Raw genomic sequence first — 25,281 nt, 5'->3', positions numbered from 1 at the left:
CTGTGTGCCACACATTTAATTCTTACTCACATGGGAAAAAAATGACAATTTGCATTCAGTAGTAGTTTCACAGTTACAAACTATTTTGGCCTTGATGAGAAGTTTAGTGTAAATAGGCATTTTGTTTATAATTTTGAAATTGAGGTCCAAGGTTGAAATCCTCATATTTAGGGCTTGAACTCGTCACCTAAGATGTTGAAGACCCATCCTCTTCTTTGTGTGTGACCTTTTACTTTTTCTATTCATTATTCATCCTCATCCTCGCGATTGGCCAATAGTAAAATAAGAAAAGTCCTCCTCTGTGACCGTGCAGTCTAAGGTGCTGTGCTTTGGACTCCGACTGCTGGACGGCATGGCTTCGAATCCACCTGGGTTCAGGTCTGGGTTCTTGGCCTGTGTATAGGACTGGTAGAAACCCACCATCATGAGGAAATTGGGGAGCTACGAGTGAGTAGCGTAACCTGATCTCGGAAATCTCCTTTGGGGGATGTTTCTGGGTAAACACAAAATAATCAATCAGACAATTCGATTATCGAAGGCGATAAAATATCTTCCGGTTTGACCAAGTTTCCAATATAATCAAACGGAATACAGATTGTCTTCGAGCTTACTTTGTTAAAAAGGAGCGTATACAAAATGGATCACTTGAAATTTTTAAGTGACATAGAGAAATAAAGATACCTCGAAGAAGTTGGTCAGTTCCCGGAGCCTTTGGATGAAGATTTATGGAACAATAGTAATCTTTTCCGAGACAATGTTGATCCTCTACCAACGGTTTTGTTGGTATGTACATGTATATTAAACAAGAAAGTTCATTCGCTTATAAATTAACAGATTTTTTACATTAAAAAAAGAAGTAAATAATAATAAATTCTTAAAGGTAAAAGGAAGCTTAAATACACCAATGCAAATCAAAGATATTCTACATAATAGTTATAAAGTGCACATTTTATTTCCCATTAATAAAACCACAGATCAATTTTTACATAACTTGTATTTTAAGTAGGTTCTAATTTATGTATGGCCATTTATCATTTTTATAATTATCTTTCCAATTAATCATTAACATATATATGCAGTTCATTTTTAATTTCACGAAAACAAAAAAAACAGGCACTTCCACACACGCTGTGCAGGTAGTTTGAGGATTCGACAGGTTGAAATAAAGCTTACATTATTTATAAACAAGCAAGTACTTCGAAGCCTCCCCAATGGCGTAGCTGTAACGTTGCTGCCTGTACTCCAACTATATCAGAATGGATAATTTTTTGACATTGCGTATCTACTCGAACACAGCCCTGTTAATTGTTCTTTCTACCACAGCTAATAACATGTATTGTTGTAAAAAGTTACACAAAATAATTACACCACTTGCGAACTGCCAAATGTGCAAAACATTATACATAAACAGGTGGAAAATTGTATTCATAAAATCACATCACATTTGACAGTGTTAGTCAAGAGGTGAAATGTAGATGCAGACCGTTCTGGACACGAAACTGCGTCAGTAAACAAGCATTTCGTCTGTTGCAGTATCACAGGAAGAGAACGTTGTCCTGCAATGATCAAGCCTCTAGATATTTTCCATTAATAATGTCCAATCACAATAATAAGTTAGAAGAAATAACTCGCATTATCACAACTACCAATATTCTCATTTTTTCTTCATCACTTCGAAAATTATTATAGCTGCTATACTACAAGAAAGCAATTCAAAACTAAAGTAAAAGTTCAACTACATGGATACCAATGACATTTACAATATTGGAGGGACGGAATACTTAAAAATTGTTGTTTCAAGTAAGGGTGTGGTGTAGTGGTAGTCTGCCCATGTGGCGGAGTGGTTAGCACATCATGCTACGACACCAGGGGTCCTGGGTTCGAATCCCAGCTCGGACATGGATGTTTGTGATTGTCTGTCCTGAAAGTCCTGAAAAAGAGATTGAGTGAAATGATATGAGTAAATGAAGTGTGATGGGGGAAGCTTCTGCTTAGGGGCTTTCCTTTTAAATAAGGAAAAAAAAGTGGTTTAGAGTTCTTGATTGGGCTGCTAGCTGTCCCAGGTTCGATCCCTTCTCACGAGGTGTTCCCTTTTTTTTCTCCTTTTATTAAGCAAGAGCAGGATGACATTATTTGTAATAGCAGTGTATAGTGGCTACATTGTTCTGCATCTGGAATTTATAAAAAATAATAATAATAAAAATGAATTGACACATGTTCAAAGGGATATTTTCATGTATAAGATCGTGAATTATGATTCTCTAACAATAATTGTGTACTGCTTCAAAGACATTGACAAATATTAATGAAGTAACTATTTATATTTGTGGCAATTCAGGACATATTAATTTTACCCCTTTCCCACTCTAGTTCAATGCAAGGATACCTCCGCAAATATCGAATGAAAAGTTTTCATCATGTGCAATTCTCCATTAAATGTTTTTGCTGATTCGTACTACCCTCGTTTTCTTTGTCACAAACAAGTATTCTTTGTACATTACATGTAGGAGGAGAGTTGCATCTACATTTCACATTGGTCAGCTCCTTCTACCTGCTTTCAGGATCGAAAGCTTGTAGGGTAGTGGTTACCATTATGGATTGTCAACCTAATGGTCGTAGGTTCAAACCCTTCCGGTGGCAGAAAATTTTCATAAGTTTTAGACGTATTCCATTGTGTTCATTGTCCACGCCGTGTGAAACGGAATGATTCAGTTTGGAATTAATGATGGGGGGAGGAGAAATATTTAATTACAAAATGTCCATTTCAACGAACCGAGAAGTGGAGAAAAATTGGATAATTCTTATAAATAATAAAATTACATTCATGTTTTTAGTGGTATAAACGCACGTGAAATCAAAGATCTTATGTGGAAGATTTTATCTTGCTCTGAACTCAGCCAAAAGGCATTTCGCACCAATCTAATACATTCTCAAATACATTTCTAAATGTTATTGAATGTTTCATGTCGATAATTTGATCAATGCATCAATTCTTGACATCGAGACGATATTTTCTGCAACTACCTCTTTTCTCCTCTTGTCTTCAGTCCCTTCTGTTCTTCTCTTCTCTTTCTGTTTCTTCTCTCCCCTCCTCCTCGGTTTTTTCTCATATCGCCTTCCCTTCTTTTCTTGCATTTTGTCTCCATCCCACTCTTCTCCACTCGCTGTATCAACTCTCCTGTCTTAGATTTCAGACTCTACTGCACTCCTCTCCTCTTCTTTTCCTTCTTCTCTTTTTCTCTCTTTTACTCTATTCCCCACTCCCCTCTTCTCGTCTCCTCTCCAAACTCCTCTTCTCTCATCTCGTTTTCCTCCTCTCTTCTCTTCTTTGCTCCATTTTCATCATTGCTCCTTGAATATTTTTCCTTTCTTCTCACTACTTATCCTCTCCTTGTCTATCCTCTCTCCCTTCTCTCCTCTACTTTTCCTCTTCTCCTTTCGCTTTCTCCTCTCCTTTGTCACCTTTCGTTTCCTCTCACCTCTTTTCTTTTCTGTAGACTCATCAGTAGACCTCGGATTTTTAGATTCTGAAAAGTGTTCTTTTATGTTCCTAAAATAGGCTCTAAAAATCCAAAAATAGGTTCGAAAAACCCTTAAATAGGTTCTAAAAATCCTAAAATAGTTCCTAAAAATCTTAAGTTAGGCTCGAAGAATCTTGAAGTAGGTTCAAAAAAACTTGAAATAGTTCAAAATTCCTGAAAAATACTGATTATGTATAGTCACCGTCAATGAAAATGGGACACCTATATTCTGAAATACACACTATCTGGCATAACGTTATGTGTATCGCCTAACCTTCTGTGATGGCAGAACTTACCATTGGAAATTTGCTATTAAAATCCACTCTTTGCTGTATAGTTTGGCTAAAATATTTTTTCATGTTATTCACAGTCAAACTCCGCAATTTTGTCTGTGATGATCATCTTACATGCTGAAAATAATCTTTCAACAAAAACATAGTCAGTGGTGCAAACTTCAATGCTGGAATGTTAGTTTGCCAGGTGTGAATGCCATAAAGAACCGAAGTGACGCAAAAGTGAGCAAGACCACACAGATCAGAAGTTTGCACTTTGGATTGTACAGATAACAGTGGCACCAGATATTTTTCTTTGTTTAGAGCTTGGAAAAATCACCATGGACTTGGAGGAAGGGAAATCGACAGATAGTATGATTCAAACACGTTCGTCATTGAATTTTTTCGCGACCAAACAAAGCAAATGCCTCTGTGTGACATAAAAATCCTCTAAAACCTTTAAAAAAAGGCTTGATTTAGGCACATAAACCTAAAATAGTTTTTTAGGCACTATAAAACTTCATCAGTTGTTGTGTTTTTTTACCAAACGCTGACATAACTTATTATTTCTTACATACCTGTAAAGGTAAAAAAAAAAGGTAAAGTGCTCCCCTGTGCATAGCACCACGCCATGAAGGCGTATAGGGGGTGTGGGGGTAACGCCCCACACTTTCATGATCCGGTCGTGAGTGGGGGTGATGTGATCAGCATCACGCCCCTGACCGCCTTTACCCCCCAGGGTTTCCCCAGGTACCCATTGTTATTCGACGCTGGGTGGGCGCCGGGGCCGCTTCCATCGTTAGAAAAGTTCCCGGATTTGAACCGGCCGGGGATCGAACCCGGGACCTTGAGCATGGTAGTCAGACACGTTACCGACTGAGCCACCGTGGCCACCTGTAAAGAAAAAAATACATACCTGTAAAGAAAAAAATAGGTTAAAAACCTAAAAGCCGAGGTTTACTCATCAGCGATGAAATACTAGAAAACCTATTTTTTCTTTTTCAGAAAGAATTTTGTCATTTGCAATATAATAGTGATATTTTTTAATAATTTTAAACAATAATACTTGTTTTTATTTCTTTCGCGTATTTCATAAATATCTATTGTGGATGTGGCAACCCTGAAATTGAGCCTAACTCTACATGCAACCCACCAATGCCTTGTGTAAATTGGGTTGCCTAGTTTAAAATGTTGTTGTCCTAAGACTTTTGAGAGACACTGTACATGCGTAAATACGGTATTAATGTTAGAACTCAACAACACACAAAATATTTTAAATACTACAGTATCTATCATTAGAGGCACATATTTTTGGCAAATAAAGAAACAAAATTTTGGTACGACAACAGTCAATTTCGGCTTCAAAAGCAGTAAATAAAACAAAATTTCTCTGTTATAGCAGTGAAGAGAATGGATCAAAAGCAGTAAATAAATTTACATTTTGGTTTTAAAATTCTGAACATAATCCAAATTTGATTTTTAAACTGCACTTGGTACAAAATGAACATAACCCTTCTGATAGGACATTTATGTACCAGAGTATTAAGTTTATTCCTGTATAAAGGGGCCCATTCTTGCTTCTCAAATACGAGTTACAGCAGAATTAAACAAGTTTCCATGAATTTCATAACTCCCAGGATAATTCACACTTCAGAAAGTGTCGCATCTGTAAATCAACTCTAAATTTCATGTTTAACCCTCAGTAACCCGCGTGGCGGCACTGAGTGCAGCCTTTTTTAAAATTTTGAATTATTTTCCTTACCAGTGCAATAATGTCAGGAAAGCACTAAGTAAGTTATCTACACTACTCCCATGAAAACAGAGTCATTCACGCCTTTTTTTCTAGCGTTCTGGTCCCCCATAGGCAGCACTCAGTACTGTGCATGGGAACGTTTCCTACCTTAAAGCATAGCACACCAGCTATGAGTTTGGCGGAAATATGAAGAAAAATCGACAGTTCGTTGTTTGGAATGCAATTTATTTGTATGCAGAAACTATTGCAACGCCCATACGAAATCTTGGAGTTGTCAAAATAACTAATATAGTTAACATATGACAACATTCAGTTCCTTTTATTTGAGTCGGTATGTCTTTTCTTACTATATCTTGTAAGAGTAGGAGAAACATACTGAGATTTGAACATTTTAAAAATATTTTGCAAGTTTCTTTGAGTTGTGCTTTATACATTTGATTGCTTCTTCTGCGAGTCAGTAAGATTTTGACTGAGAATTTTGGAACAAATAGTTGCTTTCAAAGTCCATATAAGTTGTACGGTTTCAATTCATTTTGAAAAATATGTTGAAAATTTAAACAAAAATAAAAAAATACGTTGAAAGTTTTTGAAAAATATGTTGAAAATTTTTGGAAAATACTTTGAAAATTTTGTGAATGGTGAATTAATTTTCTGGTTCCTTTATTATATGGCAAAGTTTTAATTATTTTTAGAATAATATTTTGGTGCATTTGCTTCAAGAATCTAAGATTCTAATTGTATGAGACACTAATTTTTTTACATTATTTATTTTAATAGCTTATAAGAATGTCTGAAATGGACATGTTGGCATTTATGTATATTTCATCTAATTTCCAGTAAGTGCTAATTTAATTCAGTATCGATTTGCATCAATAATTCATATAAATAACGTTGGTTTTGATGGGGTGGCACTGAATGCCGTGCATGGGACATTTGTGCTACTATAAGAACATGGATGACAGAGGGTTAAGAGTCTATTTCACATTTTTCAGTTCAATTCTCATTATTTTGTGACAATACAGGGAAGGAAATTGCACCTCACACCTTTCAGAAACATTAAAAATTAACATTAGAATGTGTTTTGCACCTTTCGTGTTTTCGTCAAAAACGAAATATGCATGCCCCTATCTATCGTTAATCATAAAACCTTTTTTTTTTTCCACACAGTACTGGTGCAAAATTGAAATCTTTAATAATTGTGAGTGCCCATGCATTTAATGATATTAAAATATAATAATGATTGATTATTATCAATTACTATTATTATTATTGATTAAATTATTAATGCTATTAAAATGATATCTTTACACGTATTTATTTATGTACTATTGCTTTCAGCTGTATACAGAGAAAATGCTGGATTAGAACCTATGCAAGAAGACACTATGGAAGTTGCTAGGACAATGCGTGCTTCTTCTCCTCCAGCCAGTGCAGCTGATCTTCTTGAAGCACAAAATCAGAAAAGGAATAATAGACCATTTCGCCGAGTAAGTACATATTTTATTATTCATAATATGTTCTGCAGTAAATAATATTAGTATTGCTCATTATGTGCTTAGTTATGAAATCATTTCTTGATGTGGATTTAATTACTTTATGATTCTTATCAATTTTTGAATGATAAAGAATTTATCTATTGTTTAACTATATATTCTGGCAGAATTGTAGTCTTACCTATGAGTTTAGAGTGACAGAATTTCAAACTTAATTTGAAACTAGGATCACAGGAAAGGAACTCTAGAGGGAGATTTTTTGGTTGTGGTGGTAGATTAAACTAGGAAGTGCAACTTTTTTTTCTTGTTTATGGTTTCTATAGTAAATTATTTCAAAACCAGAGTAAGCTTTAATATAAAGTAACACTTATTCCGTACATTTTGTAATTAACTGATCATTCTTGAAGAAGTTTCTGGAAAAAAGGGGAAAATCAGTTTTGAATAAAAGTCATGGGGAACAGCATAAAATAACTACAACATGTAACCTTCAGTGGACAGCTGGTATATTTTCTTACCAACATGTGTATTCTGCTCAGGACATGTGGTATACCTGTCATACCACCTCCATGTGGAATCTATTACCATATCATTTCTTCAAAACTATGCATGATATTCCAGTTCTGTCTTTTTTGTTCATTTGTATACATATAAACGTATGAAATCCTCAAATCACAAAATAATGTATCCATTTTTAACAAATGGAATTTGAAAATGTCAATTTTTCCCCTAATAACATTGTGGGATAGAATTTATAAATGGGCTATTACTTTTCAACCACCATCCTTTGATGATATATTTTACTTTTATATCTAATAATGAAAACAAAAGAATTTGTTTACTGTGTGCGACAATTAGGATCCAGCAGGAAATGTCCAATTTTCAAAATTATGTTTTTCTAAAATTTTGCATTTTTTCTTTTTCTCATAATTGGGGGATGGTCATTACATGCCTTCAAACAGTGGTCTTTTGTCATGCCTCACTGCAAATTTGGTCTATCCAGCATCCAGAGGGCCGATGCTATCAACCTATTTTCAATGCAACTTCATGTGCTTGTATAAATTTACCACTGTTACGAACTACATTATTTTTTGTTCACTTTTGTTTGTTGTGGTCACAGAGGCATGCTGGATACAATTTTTTTTGTAAAATTTCAATTTTCTTCATCTTCCTTTAACTTTAATTTTTGGGAAGTAATATGTATAAATTTCACCTCCACTAATAGCCCTGTTATCCCCCCACCCCAAGAAGATTTAATCTCAAGCTACATTTTTTTTGGTACATTGTGGCAAGTTTGAAAGTCCCATCTGGAGAAGTTCCCATCTGCAAAAGGTAAATTTGTTTGTCATTTTCAGCGAGAAGAGATTCTGACATTAACAAACTTCTTGCATAATGTGTGGACAACATTCTTGGTAAAAAGTACCGTGCGTCCATTTCGATCTGCAGCCGAGAGATCGGGAGAAGCGTGGCGGGCGGCACTGACGGAGATGCCGACATTTACGGCCTGAAATGCCCGCTTATTTTTATGGACATATGCAGACATTTATATAAATATTGCAAAACGAGCACTAACCTGTGTTATAAGAGTATGGTTTTAATTTTAGTAGCTTAGTGACTGTATGTGCCGATGATTTTGACACGCCCACCTCTTGTGAAACACGGCGTAGAGGTTTGTTTGGAGAACGTTCTAACGCTGCACCAATATCATCGAGTTTTGCTTCGGTTAGAATCCGTCGTTTTTGCTTAGGTGTTTTAAAATTTAACGATACAGTTTCTCGTAATTTAAGAACAAGATGTCTAACTGTATCTCTGTGTGGAGTTGAAACGCATGGGAATTTCTGTACAAATTACCTACACACGTCTCGACACGAGTTTGTTTTCACGTAGGTACGTGTCATACATAGAAAAATCTTTGTTCTAACGTGAATCTTGTGGCTGGCATTCCAATCGTCTCACTGACACGTCACACATACACACTACAATAACACAAACAAGTAACTGCAAGTAACCAAGAATAACACTCTTGCGCACAGTACGAAATTAACACGCTCTTGGTTTACATTGCTCGCCACTATATTTACAACTCTGTCTTCATCTAGTCGCGAAGGAACAAAAAACTCGAGCTCGGATATTTCGGATTGTGAGGAAGCTCACGAAAACCATTCACTTTTATCGGTTTCGTCTGCAGTGTAATCCTGATACAGTGTTGCACATTCGAAACCTCCAAACGATTCCCATCGCCACAAAACTCTTTCAAGGATATAAACTTATGCAGGACGTTACTGATCAAAACCATGATTAAAATGCTTTTTTATCTGTGGCTCTTAACATCGTTTCTATAGCGTATTTATTTGTGTATATAAGAGCAGAACTTGGATGAATTACAGAAGAACTTTTGCATGTTATAACACAGGTTAGTGATCGTTTTGCAATATTTATATAAATGTCTGCATATGTCTATAAAAATAAGCGGGCATTACAGGCCGCAAATGTCGGCTTCTCCGTCAGCGCCGCCTGCCACGCTTCTCCCGATCTCTCGGTTGCAGATCGAAATGGACGCACGGTATAATGATGTTTTTGTGTTTTGTGAAATTTTTAACAAGAAATTCTGACTTTGGTTTAGAAACAGACATCAATATTCAAATATCCATTCAAATGTAATCACTGAAACCAATCCTAAGTTTGAGTAATCTATAAGATAGTGTCAAATATTTTAAAAGTTTACAGTAAAATCATGTCACAAACATTTTTTTTTGCAAAATGTCACAAAGGTTTAAGGAAAAGGGTAAAATTCTAATTGATTGTCATACTGTGTGTACAATATGCCATTTAATATTTACAATTGTTGTGAGGGTTCCTGATGGCGAATGCTGAAAGGATTGTCTTGGGATATCGACCATGTGATTTCCATGTAGGCTTCCAAGCTGCCAAGAGATTAGTTACTGATCTTCAGTCCTCTAAAATCTTAGGAGCCCATCCAAAACTCACCTGGTTGATATCCTGAGAGAATTCCTTCATTGTTCACAGCTTTTGGTAGTATTGCCAGTAATATCAAAATTGTGAAAACCCATCTATCTGCATAATTGATAAGAGAATGAACGTGGTATCTGTAGAAATAGTATTGAGCTAGCCGCTCTTATTCTTGACAGGTATTTAATGCCTTCATTTTCCTAGTTATAAGATTCCCCTACTTATCATGAAATGTGGGGTCCCAGGTTCGATACCCGGTGGAGGCACATAGTTGTTCGGATCCCACTTTAAACTGTAGGTCCAGTCTTGATTAGCCTTACTATGCATAAAGTGGACTTAAAACACCAAATCAATCAATCAATCAATTGTAGTGTAATGCATTGGAACCTTAATTATAAGTTCTTCAAGGGCCTGTAGTTATAGATGAAAATGTGGGAAAATGCGATGTCCAGAAGCCAAGAGTGTTAAACATTCATGATGGATGCAGTAAACGCGGTTTAATATTACTTACGTGAAATTTTGAAATTTCGTATTTCCACATTGCACAATTTAATTGTTGAATCCTATTAATTTCGAAGACCCTGTGTCTTCATTCACTAAAGGTATGGCATCTGGAGCGGAGATGGTACTGCGTCACTGCTTTGTTTGTTCCCGGGTGGCGAATGTTGCAATATCTCCCATTTGGCGGCGCTGGCGTGTATATCCTGGTTTGCGTGGTCTGCTTCCTGTTGTCAGGTGGTGCTGCCAGGTGGTGGTTGGGGGGCTGGGTCGTGCTGCTCGGTGCGGTGCAATTCCTGTTCCCTACATGGCCGGAGGGGTGTCAGGGGAGTTGGGTGTGTGCACTGCATCTTTTCTTTATCTGGTCTTGGATCTTTTTGAGGATGGGGTGCCAAGTTGGGCGTGCCTGTCCTTTGTTGAGGTTCAGTGCCGGTTTCTGTTGAATGATACTGTACTGCATGTGGCAGATAAATCAATACTCACCCAACCAGAATTTGCACATATAAGATACAGAAGATATGCCGATGACACCCTAGTCATCTACAAATAGGAAGAGGACTTAAACCATCTCCTAACTGTCCTCAACAATATATATCCTAACATAAATTTCACCGTTGAAAGGGAAGAAAATGCCCGCCTCAACTTTCTCGACCTAAGCATCCAACGACACCAAGACAAATTCATCACATCCGTATACAGGAAACCAGGTTCGGGCACCCAGCACATCCATGCCAAATCCAACCACCCACCAAAACAGAAAGCTGGAGTATGGATGAACTTCTACAGAAGAGCCTTCACACACAGCTGCACAGAGGACGACCTCCATGATGAAATAGCATGCGTAACTGAAATAGGACTAAACAACAGTTACACTGAACGCCAGCTATCCATGTGGTGTGCAAAAGCAGAAGCCCAGCTCAGAGACCCACAAGGCAGAGATAACCTGAACCAAAATCCCTAGCCCAAATTGATCACTTTTCCATACCACCCCACCACATCAGGCAAACTCTCCAAGGCCCTCAAACCCTTCAATATCCGACTGGCACACAAACCTATATCCCAAATCGGAAGAGCACTACCCAGTTTCAAGAGATACTACCTGCCCAAACTTGCATCCCCTGGTGTCTAAAAGGCCACATGTCAATGCCACAACACCTACATTGGCAGAACCATCTTCACTGTCCAAGAACGGATTGATGAACATGTAAAAGATGCCAAAAAAGATGCACCAAAATCAGGCCTCTCTCAACACCTCCAGTCCACAAACCACACCATCTCCTCCACATCCATACTTCACCCAACCTTGCTCTGTCATAGAAAACACTGTCAAAGAAACCTGTGCTATCATCCAACAGAAACCGTCACTGAACCTGGATAATGGACAGGCACACCCAACTTGGCACCCCATCCTCAAAAAGATCCCAGACCAGACCCTGTCTCTCCTCCGTCCACATGGGGAACAGGAACTGCGCCACACTGAACACTTCAGCGCCGCACGAACAGGATAAATTGCAACATCCACCACCTGGGAACAAACAAAGCAGTGACGCAGTACCATCTCTGTTTAGTGAAATTAATAGGATTTAACCATTAAATTGTGCAACACGGAAATACAAAATTTCAAAATTTCACGTAAGTAAGTGTTAAACATGTTATCTGGGAAAATGTAAAATCAGAGATTGCTTGAATATTTACATCATGATTTTCTTACACCATGAAAATATATATTATATATATATACATTTTATTTTTCCTTCATTCATAGAGCCTGATGAAACAAAGTTCATTGGATGAATCAATAGGTATAGATTTTGATCCAAATGATCAGTCGGATGAAGAGATGAGAGAAATCGTAGAACGGCGTGCTATGGAAGAAGCAGGAGAACTTCCACAGCCTCCAAGCCCACGTCCTATGACGCCTGTTCCTATGAAAGGCAAAGGTGAGTTGTGTATTAAAGGTAACAAAAATACCTGTTTTGTATAACTTGAGAATACAAAGAAGACTTCATACACTGGAAAGCCCATGATAACTAAGCAAAGAAAGAAAGAGAGAAGTGTACTTTTCATCCCGCAGTGTTCAAATTGTTCATGAGGGTTGGATGGAAGAAATACGTACTAACATACTGATTGAGAATCAATTCTTGAAGCTTTCCTGGCAGTGAATGAAGAAGTTTTCTCGAGATATCAGCCAGGTGATTTCTGGATAGGCTGGCTTCCGAGCTTTCGAGAGCTAACATCACTTTCATCTTCAGGGATTGAAGTGCAGAGAATAGTTAGGGTATGGTTATGTATTTGATGTGGGAGGGGTATGGAGTAGGTGGCAGGCCAATCAGGTGCCGTCTCTACGACATCCACACTCCCAGTTGACTATCTCTAGCCAGGCTGGGCCCAGTTCTAGTCTCGTGTCCCTGTTGAGGTTTTCCTTTTCCCCGTGGAGAGCTATTGCTTCTTTGATGATTCTGTCCCAGTAATTGGATGACTTATTGATGATCTTGGTGGTTGTGAAGTAGATTCTATCGCCCTCTTGGATGGAATGTTCTGCTAACCCTGATTTTTCTGAATGAAAATTCTTCATGTAGCTGGCATGTTCTTTGCAGCATTGTTCAATTGTCCTCCCCATTTGTCTGATGTAGGCTTTACCTCAGGAACAGATGAAACGGTATGGGTGTCTTCTGTCCTAGGTCATCTTTAAGGTTTCGAAGTTACCACAGAAAGTCAGTAGCCAATTTTGAAACCCTAAAGATGACCTGGGACAGAAGACACCCGGCGTTTACCATATCATCTGACATATAATTCTTGAAAGAAATGAAAATACATGTTTTTGATAAAATGGCTAACATAGTTTTCAGTTTGACCAAAGAAAACTACAACTATCCACGTTTCCTGTTAGATGTGCAGATATTTTCATTATACCAGCTAATTCAATCCAACTGTTGGTTTTGCATACTATATTTTATGTCTAAAAGTATGTTAAATAAAATTATTTGATCCTCTCTTCTCAATGTGTAAATATTCCACTTCCTAGTTCTTGCAGCAATAAACTGTGCAGACTTGAAATTGTAATTTTGATGTGCAGAAAAGTGAAAGTAAATATGCAATGTATAGTTTCAAATTCATATTAAAAAAGAAACATTTTGAAGAATACATCAATATACGTACATGTGATACATTCACATGATGTTATGTTACCTACTTCAATAACCTATTTGTATGTAGAATTAACTGACAATTTGAACATGTATAAAATATTAAATGTCACTTTAGGTGTCTTTCAAGATTCTGACTTCTTATGGTAATTATAAGGTGAATGTAAAATAGTTATTCTATGTACTTTGTTTTTTCTGCATCTTATTGTTTTCTTGTGATACTTTGCTTCTTCCTATAACTATTTGTTGTGCTTGCAGACCTTCTGTTTACAGTTTTTACCTATTTTCAACAGTTCATTAGATAATCACCATGCCAAAAACTGAAGGTGAATTAAAAGATGCACATATGTATGTGGGTGAATCAAAAAGTAAGTTGCACCCGAGCCGTGTTCCTGTACTAAAAGAGATAAAATAATCACGTTTGGTGGCAACACTGTCCGGATACCCAAAGCAGCCATGCTGCAGCTGCTTTAATATGAGAGTAGTCACCGCGTGAGTATGGCGCATCATATTGAGGTGGCATCCAAAATTAAGGTGCGCTCTATTGTCCGACTTTTGTGAACACGAAGTCATAATCAGAGTGAAATCCATCGCCAAATTGTCGAGGTGTATGGTGAGAATGCAATGCCACACCCCATGATCAGGAAATGGTGTCAGATGTTCGAAGAGGAAAGAACAAACGTGAAACATGAACAGTGTGTTGGGCAGCCTGCAAATGTGAACACTATCAACAAAACAGAGCATGTGAATGCAATCATCCTTGCCACCCGACACGTGAAAATTAAAAGAGATTGCAAGGGAACTGAACATATCCTACGATAGTGTGTCTATGCTGATTCATCACCAGTTGGGTGTATCGATCGTAAACTGTGCTCTCACTGGGTGTCGCGATGTTAACCGATGAGCACAAAAGTCAACTCAATTGAAATTGGACAGAATTTTTACACACAAGAAATAAAAAAACTGGTCACACGATTAAAAAAGTGCTTGGAATACTTTGGTGACTATGTCAAAAAAAAAATTAAATGTTCATACATTTGTGTACAATAATTATTTTCTTTCTAATGTGTTTTGTTTGTTTTATACAAGGGGGGGGGTGTAACTTAATTTTTGATTTACCCTAGTAATTGATAGTTTTATTAAGAAAATTTCTAATATATATTTTCTCTCTTGTGTTTCATTTTCTAGGTCTTCCTTGGGCTCCTAAAGTTCGCCAGAAAGATTTAGATCAATTTTTGGACAACACAAGACTTAAATTTGTTGGATTTCCTCTACAGGGTGATAGAGATTCGTTGGCTGGTTTACCACAACCTATACATGAAGGAGTAAAAGTTCTTAAGCAGGTTCGTATCTCATTGAAAATAAAGTTTCTTGAATATGTATTAGCTGAAGAAGTCAAGAAATGTTATGTTAGATCATTTATTGTTCATGTAATGAACATGAATAGAGGTTTTATAATTTTATAGAGAAAGTACAGTGGTTTTTAATTTGAGGAAAAATGAATTAGTAATCTTGTACATCTAGTAATCTTGATTCATGACGGACCAGAATTTGTTCCAAAAGATATATATTGGTATCCCTTGGTCTTGCAAGACTGACGAGCAATGTGTACTTATTAACTAGGTGTCATCAAATTAATGCAGGACACTTTTTGATTGTACATGAAATTTATTCTACTATACTCACTGACATGCATAAGTATTGATGACAGAAGCACATCACCACTGTTAAAAAGTGAATGAGTGAAAAAGTCACTAACACAACCTTGAAACTAGATGAGCAATGGGCACCTTCCCACTATTGCCTACCATTAACGTGACGTTACAAGTATTTTTATGATAATAAAGTTCTGTTAGCAAGAACTACCTAAACATTGCTTCGAAAGGACTTAGAAAGAGAACTGGCTATTCCTATGAAAATTCACAAACACTGCCTTGCCTGATCTGCTTTCTGAGAACTGTCTTCTGTAGAGGGTTTAAAACAAAACTTTTTGGTATGAGAGTGCTTCGTGCACTGTTTTTTTTATAATAAAAGATTCAGAATACTTATTCAAGGAAGCTGCTAATGTAAAGAGATTTAAAACTAAACTCGCAAACATCACTGCATGAGACTGGCTACTCGAGTAGTTTCAGCTTTCCACTAATGGTACTCCGCTTGCATATCTTAACCTGTTCAGATAAATCTCTGCCTTAAGGACGATTTCATTCATAATAGCTGCTAGCAGTCTTACTATGCCATTTGCATGATGTTATTTATAAATACAATAATTCTAATTACATTATAGTTTATTAAAAATTAAATATTTCTTTGTAACTAATAACATAAATTTGACTGTTTTTGACTAATCTTGTAACTGTTATCTATGGAATACCAATCTCGAAATTTTTATGCTGTGAATATCAAATTTGTACTAGGTCCCCCACCTATTCGGCTCAAATTTTGAAAAACTAAAAGAGGAAACCAGTGACAGTGTTCATATGACTTCTGCATGAACTTTGAATGCATATGTATTCTCTAAAGAAATTATAGTCCTGATATTAGATTACTTCCGTACTAAAAGAAAAGAAAATCCTAAACTTTGATTTTTTTTTAAAAATTGGATATCAGTTTTGGCACTAAATTTCAGCCATGTGCATTACAGATGGTGAAAGAAAGTACAGAACATAAAAAGTCCCTTGAAGTGTACTTAAAACAATGTTTTCTACCTCAGCTCTCTAACATTTTTCTTGGCTGAGTTATCATAATTATCGCAACTGTCAGCCAAGGTCAAAAATGCCTCAAGTCATGAAACAAAAATTGCCGCCATTTTCAGATGAAGTGAAGTTTTAGAAAAATAATGCCTGTTTTGAACTGCTCTTGCATAGGGGTTACAATAACAGGGTGGCAAAAGACCTGGAAAGCTGGAAAAAGTCAGGGAATTTGAGAGGTCAAAAAAAGTCAAGAATGAAAAAAGATGGAATGAATGTGCCAGGCATTTGCTTTGAAAGATGATGTTATGTAGCGCTGCATGAGAACAGGAAATTTTGTTGCTAAATATCGGCCTCAACTTTTAGGCCCCTTTTATGCACAACACAACCACAGTGCCAGAACAGAAACTAGTGATGGGAGGTGGGGGAGAGAGAGAGAAATTTCCGGAGGGGCAGAAAAATTTGATAAGCCTCTAAATATCATGTGGAAAATCCATTGAATTATCATTTTTCTTGTCTGTATGGAAGTAGTAAGGGAACAGAACAGCCTACAGATGGAGGGGAGGGTCATTACCATTGTGGCACTGGCTGATAGTTGTTGGACGTGGTAGCATGGCATTTTGTTGGACATTCTGAAGGAAAATGGAAACAAAAAAGGTCTATGCAACCCTGTAATTTGTTGAATGTCGTGGTACAGCATTTGTTGGATGAACATTTAGGCTACATTGATACATACAATTTTTGTTGAATATCACCGTCCGACTAATGTTGAACTTTGAACATTTGACAAAATGTTCACTACAACGTGCGACAAAAATTGCATGCATGGCATACTTATGATTTTTTTTTTGCCTTCGGACTGCAACGTCCGTCAAAAATTCCATGCATAAACAGAGCCTTGCACATCCAAGTGTGTCTCGTGTGGTACAACATTTCATTGAACAATTTTTTTGGCTCCTTATATGCTTGCGATTTTTGTCGAACTTAGCAGTTCGATACTTGTCATTGTGCAACATCCGACAAGAATTACATGCATTGCACTCTAATGAATCTGATGTTTCGTGGATGTTCCAGTATGACATTTTTTGTCATTTAGAACATTTGTCAGATGCAATATTGAACAAAAATGGAGCCTTAGTCTGCTGCACCACTGCAAATATGCTGCTGGAATTTTTTTACTCTTCTGGCTCACTTAATCTTGTTCAATTTAGAAAAGCGTACGAATGTTTTCTTTCATCATCCAGGCATAATACTGGTTTTGCACAGGTTAGCATTCATTTACAATGACATGGAACTATAATTCCATGTCAAGAAGAATCCAACAAATCGGGATGTTGAATAATGTCACGAAATAGTAAAGCAGAAATCTGCATTGGTAAACGTCATATAAATTTCACAAGTGCATGATGCTCCCAACCACAACTTTTCTGCAACGCTCGTTTTGGTCCTGTTTGTTTAAACTCGTTGAATGTCTAATGTTATGAAATAAAATTATAATAATAAATATATAAATATTTTAATATCATAATTACTCAAATCATTCAATCCTAAAAGCATATCACTTTCTTCAGTAATTGACTTTTCTGCCAGACCTGCTAAATTTTAACTTTTCATCGACTGATTTATACCAGGACATATAGAAAGTAAGTTCCAATTAGTAGGGACCTTGATTTTTCGCAAACGCAATAATAGTGAAAAATGTCAATTGCTGCAAAGTAGTGTTTATGAATGTGCAGTGATGTGTGGACACATTTTTCACCTGTTTGAAAATTCTAAAATGCGAATTGTTGGCATTTTTTGCGAATTTTAAAAATGTGCTTAAACAACGAAAAATACCTTGAAATTCAACATTCTTGTCTTTTTTAGGCTTAAAGAAAAAATGTGCCACGAGTTTTCCAACATTTTATCCAAACCTAAAATGCATGTTGTATGTGGAATAATTCCGACAGCCACGTTCAATCAAATATTTCCCAGGACTTTCTCAACTTCTATCAGAACAATTCACACCACAGAGCCAAGTGGCAGGGTTCACACTGAAGCCGCAACATCAGTATTTGTCACACGAGAAGTGTTTTGAATCACCGAGCTAAGTGGTGGAGATCGAGTGCTCACTTACTGCCACAGGGGAGTTGTAACATCGGCATTTGTTGAGCAAGAAATAATGAAAAATAACTTCCACAAAAATCGGTTCCAACATATCAAACTGTCATGAAAATACGTACACCACATCACCTACAATTTAAAACAGTAGTTTTAAAAAAGCACAATGGAAGTAATGAGTTTTGGTGGATTTGGCAGAAAAATGTTCTAAAATAAAAACGTGTATTTTGGGAAACATAACATTAAAAAGTAAAAAAAAAAAGATAATGCCAAAAAACATTTATATCGGGATCTGTCACGTGAGATTGATTGATTTTAAAATTTAAAATTTTTGGGTGGGGAAAATTCCCTTATATAATACCCTTACTTTAAAATTAAGAAAGGGGTATGGAAAATAACTTTCCCAAAATAACTTCTAATGTATCAAACTCTCTCAATAGGCATAGGCCATGTGACCTACAATTTAAAGCAGTAGTTTAAAAATACCATGAAGGTATAATTTTAGGTATATTTGCCACAAAAAGTGATAAAATAAAAATGTGAATTTTGGGAAAAATGACACTGAATAGTAAAAATAAGTAAAATAGAAAACTAATAACACCAATTTGGAAGAAAAATAACAAAAGATAAAGGTCCCTACCGAAGGCATTAATAAAACAAGAATATCAGTAGTAATTAAAAGCATTAGTTACAGTGACTCCTAATCTAATTTTTGGCATAATCACCACTGTAGTTCTGGCATTGGTCGTAGCATGACAATAAATTTTGTGTGCCCATGGCATATGTGTCTGACAGTAAAGACTGGAACTATCTGTACTGCAATGTAGCTGTCAAAATCTCTTCAGCTGAACAAAGAGATTAAAGTGGGTGCATGCAGGTCAGGGCTGTACAGGGAGTGGTCCAAGATCTCTCACTTGAAATGATGTAAAAGAGCCTGCATGTACGCAGCTGTATGGGGTCGTGCACATTGGATTGGCCTTCACCGTCTGATCATACTATCGCTCATGATGTCTGGTCTGTACACCTTACATGATTACTGGTGGCTCTATGCCGGATTCTGAGTGTGCAAAAATCTGATTACCACACGTACCTCGCAGTCGGTGGGAAACTGTATGAGAGCTAGCACCTTTTTCCTAAAACTGTCTTAAAATGACTGTGTTTTACTGCACCAGATTACAGCCACATGACACTTCTTCCTGCCTGCATATGCATGTTGCGCTCTGACACTAGCGCCATGTACAGGTGCCATTGGAACTTTTTTCTGTGACCTCCTCGTACATAAACTTTTGGAAGCTGTTTTCAACAGCGTGTTCCTATTTTAATATTTGTTTAGCAAAATCAGGCACCTTTACAATGCAGTAGATTTCCCTTCCATAAAGTTGCATGCATTTAATTTTTAATACATATACAGTCAAACCCCAATTTTATGTTTTTCAGGGGCCCGTAAATAAAAAAAAAAAGTAAAATGTGGGAAAGCATAAGGGAGGGGTGAACTTCAAGTGTCAGTAAGAAATTACTACACAATCGACTTTTTATGGGTTATATTATATCAAAAATTATTTAACAACACGAAAGAAGTATGATAGTCAATCTCTAAGGTCAAAAGCAAGACGTGCTGTTAAAATCAATGACGGATTAGCAGGACCCACTTTCGAGGGTAGAAACGGTGGATGACTTCTTCTAACTGCCGTCTATTAGGTTCAGTTTATGCATCTGATCGTGTGAGATCTCCGTTCACTCTGTAAACTGGTAATTACTTGCAATTTTTAGAATGCATTTTTATAACTGTAATCAAAGTGTCCTGAAGACGTGCAGAATGGTTCAGATTCCACTTTGAGCTGCATATGTATCCAGTCCCGATCAGCCCACCAGCATGAAGTGAACAAAACAAGCTTTGTCAAGTTACACATTTTTACTTGTCGCAATAAATTATCAGTGAGGCACGCAGTATTTTTGAAAGGGGGAATGGGGTTACGTATACTTTTTAAAGTAGTCAGCCCTCATTTTGCCATCTTTTCCTGCCTTTGACGTTAGAAATACTGGCCAGAGGGAGGGGGGCTTATGACCCTCATCACCCCCTTTGGGCACGCCACTGATTGTTATTTACATCCATGTTAATTGACGATTTATTATTGGATTTAGAAGTCTTGCAGAGGGCAAGTGTGTATGTGTGTGTGTCTTCCCGTCAACGTTTAATATTGCGTGATTTATTTTCTGCATGTGAATGGTTCCGAAGAAAAGCAGCGATTATACAGAGCATTCCCTGACATTCGCTACGAGACTCGGTGGCAAGCGGCCTGGCGTCAGCGATTGTCTTTCCCAGTGAATGGGTCCGTGACAGTCGCATGCTACAGTCTGTTTTTTTTTTTTTGCTCTCCCTGCCTTCGCTCTCTTTGCCTTTCTGTTGAAGTTGCAGACTGACGCCAGTATAATCTTCCCTCGGAAGTTGTGTTGTGTCATGTCCGTGTGTTGAAGATTGTGGCTTCATATGGCACCACAAAAGTTTACAGGACCACTATATTAAACCTCGCAAAAAGTTTAGAGTAACAGGGTCAGTTCTGAATAAAAGTGGAAAGAAAAACCCACATGTACTTACTGAGGAAAAACTTAATGAGATAGGACTAAGGTTAGAACAGTGTCCTTGGAAATCTATCAGCCGCCTCTCACAAGAAACGGGTGTTTCAAAACCCACAGCATTTAGAGCCGCTAAAATTCTTAAATTTAAGCCCTACAGAATGACAATAGTGCATGAATTACAGCCTAGAGATAATGCAAGTCATGTGAATTTTTGTGGAATGTGTTGCAGCAGAGGGACATCATTTTCAACACCTTCTGTAGTCAAGGTTAGTACACAATATGAAAACTGTAATTTTAATAGCCGACTCTAGCGACTGTCACGAACCCCATTCACCGGGAAAGACAAGCGCTGACACTGGGCCGCTTGCCGCCAAGTCTTGTAGCGAATGTCAGGGAATGCTCTGTATTATTCTTTGCATCATGTGCATTTCCTTCCTGCACTGCTCTGTGTGTTCAAGGTGTTTATCAGAAGGCAGAACAAGAAAAGAAAAAAAAAGCTTTTCTTTTTCTAACTCCTCGCTTTGTGTCTGGTACTCATGTTTCCTAATCATCAAAAAACAAAACAACCTTTGGAGAGGAGATTCAAAGCCATTTTTCTTCACTTTGGATGAGTCATAGCTCTGGAGCTAGGAGACGAAATATTTGGCGCCAGTTTGCAGCTGCTCGTTGCTCGCAGACACCCCTCCTACCAGTTTGTAATGCAAGGGAGGGGAAGGGGGGAGATGAACAGGTGGTTGAGGGGCACTGAACAAGTCTTATCAGAAGTGTGCTTATTCCCGGCCAAGTTGCAGGAAGAAAGAAGGAAGGAGAAGGATCACTGCTTGAAGTTCTCCAATGTTGTCATGTCAATGCTTCAGACATATGAGCAAGATTTCCGATGCAGGGCATGAAAAAATGAGAAAGGGGCTGAATCCTTCAATTACTGCATAGCTCTGCACAGTGCCCGAGTAATGAGCTCATGTTGGGGAAGATGGGCGTCTTTTTTTTTTTTTTCACTTGCAGTACCCTATGTTCGTTGAATGTGCGTATTCAGGTTGAAAAGCAACTGCGTAATTTTAGACGCCAGTCTTTTCGCCTTTATGTTAATTGGTTAAGTTGTCTCGTGTAAGGGTGCTCAATTCCACAGGAGCAAGAAGATAGGGGCAGAAATACTTGGTGGCACTTTTCAGTAATTACAAGACTAGTGATTAGGGATGGACGATATCGGAAATTTGATATCGTGATATATCGTCAAGAAAATACAGTCACTATATTTTTTCCTTATAGTGATATCAGCGATATACTGTCTCCATGATATATATCGCTGACATGATATATATCGCTAAAATATCATGATGATATATCACAAAATATGACTATATATTGCCAACACGATATATATCACCAAATTTGATGATATATTGTCGACACTGTATATATCGCCAAATATTGTGATGCTATATCACCAAATATTGTGATGATATATTGCCAAAATATCATGACGATATATCACAGGCACGATATATATAGCTGTTTATCCAAAGGCCTCACCTTCTCCCCCACAACTCCCCCCAACCAATTCCGCCTACTTTTTGACATACACACATTTGCTCGCAGCCTCCGATGGCAACATTTCTGGGCCAAAAATCCCTCACTACAAACTACTATCAGTGAAAACCACCCGAGCCTCCTTCAATTTAGCCCCCCCTCCTCCCAAGATCCACCCCCCCCCCCTGCCCACCAACCACCCCTTGGAAAGATACATCACTGCCGTCATTTCCACCACCTCTGACAGCTCATTCTTAAATAACTTTCACAACCAACCTAACCTCAATCCCCCCCAACAGAAAGCTCTCAGAGACCTCCGCAACAACCACAACATCAAAATCCTCCCAGCTGACAAGGGGTCCACCACGGTGGTCTTGAACTCTCAAGACTACCTGGCGGAAGCCAACCGCCAGCTGGCTGACCCCTCCACCTACAAACCCACCACAGTTGACCTATCTGCCGAACACCTCACCAAAATCCGGGACTTCATCCACACCCGCGGCCCACCTGAAGGCCTAACAGCTCGTACCACCGCCATGTTAATACCCGACAATCCCCGCACCCCCACCTTCTATCTATTGCCCAAAATCCACAAACCTGGCAACCCTGGCAGACCCATTGTGTCCAGCTATAACTCACCTACAGAACGAATCTCAGCCTTTGTTGACTCCCATCTCCAGCCTCTTGTGAAAGCTCTGCCCTCCTACCTCCGTGACACCAACCACTTCCTCCAGAAAATCAGCACCCTCCCACCATTGCCCCCAAATACCATCCTTGCCACCATTGATGTCACTTCCCTCTACACCAACATACCTCACTCCCATGGCCTCTGCTCCATAGAATTCTATCTCAATAGCAGACCCAAACCTCACAACCCCAGCACCAACTTCCTGACCCACCTAGCCCACCTTGTCCTCACTTGTAACAACTTCACCTTTGAACACCAAAATTTCCTACAGATCCGAGGTACAGCCATGGGTACCAGAATGGCCCCATCCTATGCAAACCTCTTCATGGGCCAACTTGAGCAAGAGTTTTTGGCTACCCAACCCCTCCAACCCCTCCTCTGGCTCCGCTTCATCGACGACATCTTCATGCTCTGGACACATGGAGAACCATCCTTGTCAGCCTTCCTGGACCAACTTAACCACTTCCGTTCCCTAAAATTCACCTGGACACACTCCCCCAACCAGATCACCTTCCTGGATGTGGACGTGCACATCGAGGGAGGACACCTGACTACCTCCATCCACATAAAACCCACCAACCACATGCAATACCTACACTTCTCCAGCTCCCACCCGTTCCACACCAAAAAAGCAATTCCATTCTCTCTGGCCCTCAGGGGACAGCGCCTGAACACTTCACCCACCTCCCGCCAGAATTATAACCTCCGCCTACACCAGGCCCTGGTTAACCGTGGATATCCCTCCATCCTGGTCACCAAGCAAATATCACGAGCTGCCTCACATACCACTACCACCAAGAAACCTGCTGCCACCAACCCACCTGCACTCATCACCCAATATCATCCCCACCTCAACAAAATCAGGCACACACTGCACTCTCTTCTCCCAATCCTCCACAGTGATCCCGAAACCAAAAACATATTTCCCGACAAACCCAGGGTGGTTTTCAAACGCCCCCCTAACCTCCAAAACATCCTGGTCCACAACACTCCTTCACCACACATCCAACACCCCCCTGCCCATAAATGCAACCGACCCAGGTGCAAGACCTGTCCCATCCTCATCACTTCTCACACCCTCCAGGTGCACACGGCCACTGGCAAATTTACCCTCCATCCCAAAGGGACCTGCCATGCCTCAAACCTTATCTACATCCTCACCTGCATCATCTGTGGTGATTTTTACCTGGGGAAACATCAACGGCCCTCAACCTCCGCATCAATAACCACCGCTCCTCCACCCACAACCTGGACTTCACTGTCGCCGTCCACACCAACCACCACAACATCAGTTTCAACGACTGCTTCCGGGTAGCGATCATCCACCTCCTACCCCAACCAGCCAACACCTCTGTTCGCAAAAGATGGGAGAGGGCCTATATATCGGCCATGAGTGCAACCACTCCACCTGGCCTGAACAAGGCCACCCAGTAATGCCCAACCCTCACCCACCCTCCCGCCCTCCCTCCCAACTCATCCTACACACTCACAGTTTACGACGAGCCTGGTGACGAAACAGTGTTTTTTTCGTTCTATGCACCGCTTCTTCTTCAATGGGGACCTGGCAACTCTGCAGGACCCCAACTTCCGGTTCCGTCTTCTGTTTCTTCTCACACCGATGATGCTATAAATTAGCGAAAATTTTGAATTTTCCTACTGTCCGGTGAGTGTTTCCTTTTACCTTATTTGATTTTTTTATATATATATATATATATATATCGTGATGATATATCACCAAATATGACTATATATTGCCAACATTATATATTTCACCAAATATGATGATATATTGCCAACATTGTATATATTGCCAAATATTGTGATGATATATTGCCAAATATTGTGATGATATATTGCCAAATGTTGTGATGATATATTGCCAAAATATCATGATGATGTATCACAGGCACGATATATATCGTGAAAATATTGTGATGATATATCACCAGCATGATATATATATCGCTAATATATCATGACGATATATAGTCAGCATGATATATGTCGCCAATATATGATGATGATATATCGCCCGCACGATATATATAGATC

The 25,281-nt window shown here is 38.5% G+C and overlaps 1 protein-coding gene across 2 annotated transcripts in view; it reads left to right on the top strand.

Annotated features, from left to right (window-relative positions):
- The window catches only part of Strip (striatin interacting protein), a 165,787-nt gene that overhangs the window by 73,407 nt on the left and 67,099 nt on the right, over positions 1-25,281 (top strand). For both annotated transcript variants that reach the window (XM_083117463.1, XM_083117464.1), the window contains 3 exons: positions 6,885-7,033; positions 12,270-12,444; positions 14,839-14,993. In XM_083117463.1, coding sequence (XP_082973589.1) covers positions 6,885-7,033; positions 12,270-12,444; positions 14,839-14,993 — 479 coding nt within the window. The remainder of the gene's footprint in view (positions 1-6,884; positions 7,034-12,269; positions 12,445-14,838; positions 14,994-25,281) is intronic.

Source organism: Lepisma saccharinum, chromosome 2 (assembly GCF_977018435.1).
Source record: "Lepisma saccharinum chromosome 2, izLepSacc3.1, whole genome shotgun sequence".
Lineage (NCBI taxonomy): Eukaryota > Metazoa > Arthropoda > Insecta > Zygentoma > Lepismatidae > Lepisma > Lepisma saccharinum.
This window is presented reverse-complemented; position numbering and strand designations above follow the sequence as displayed.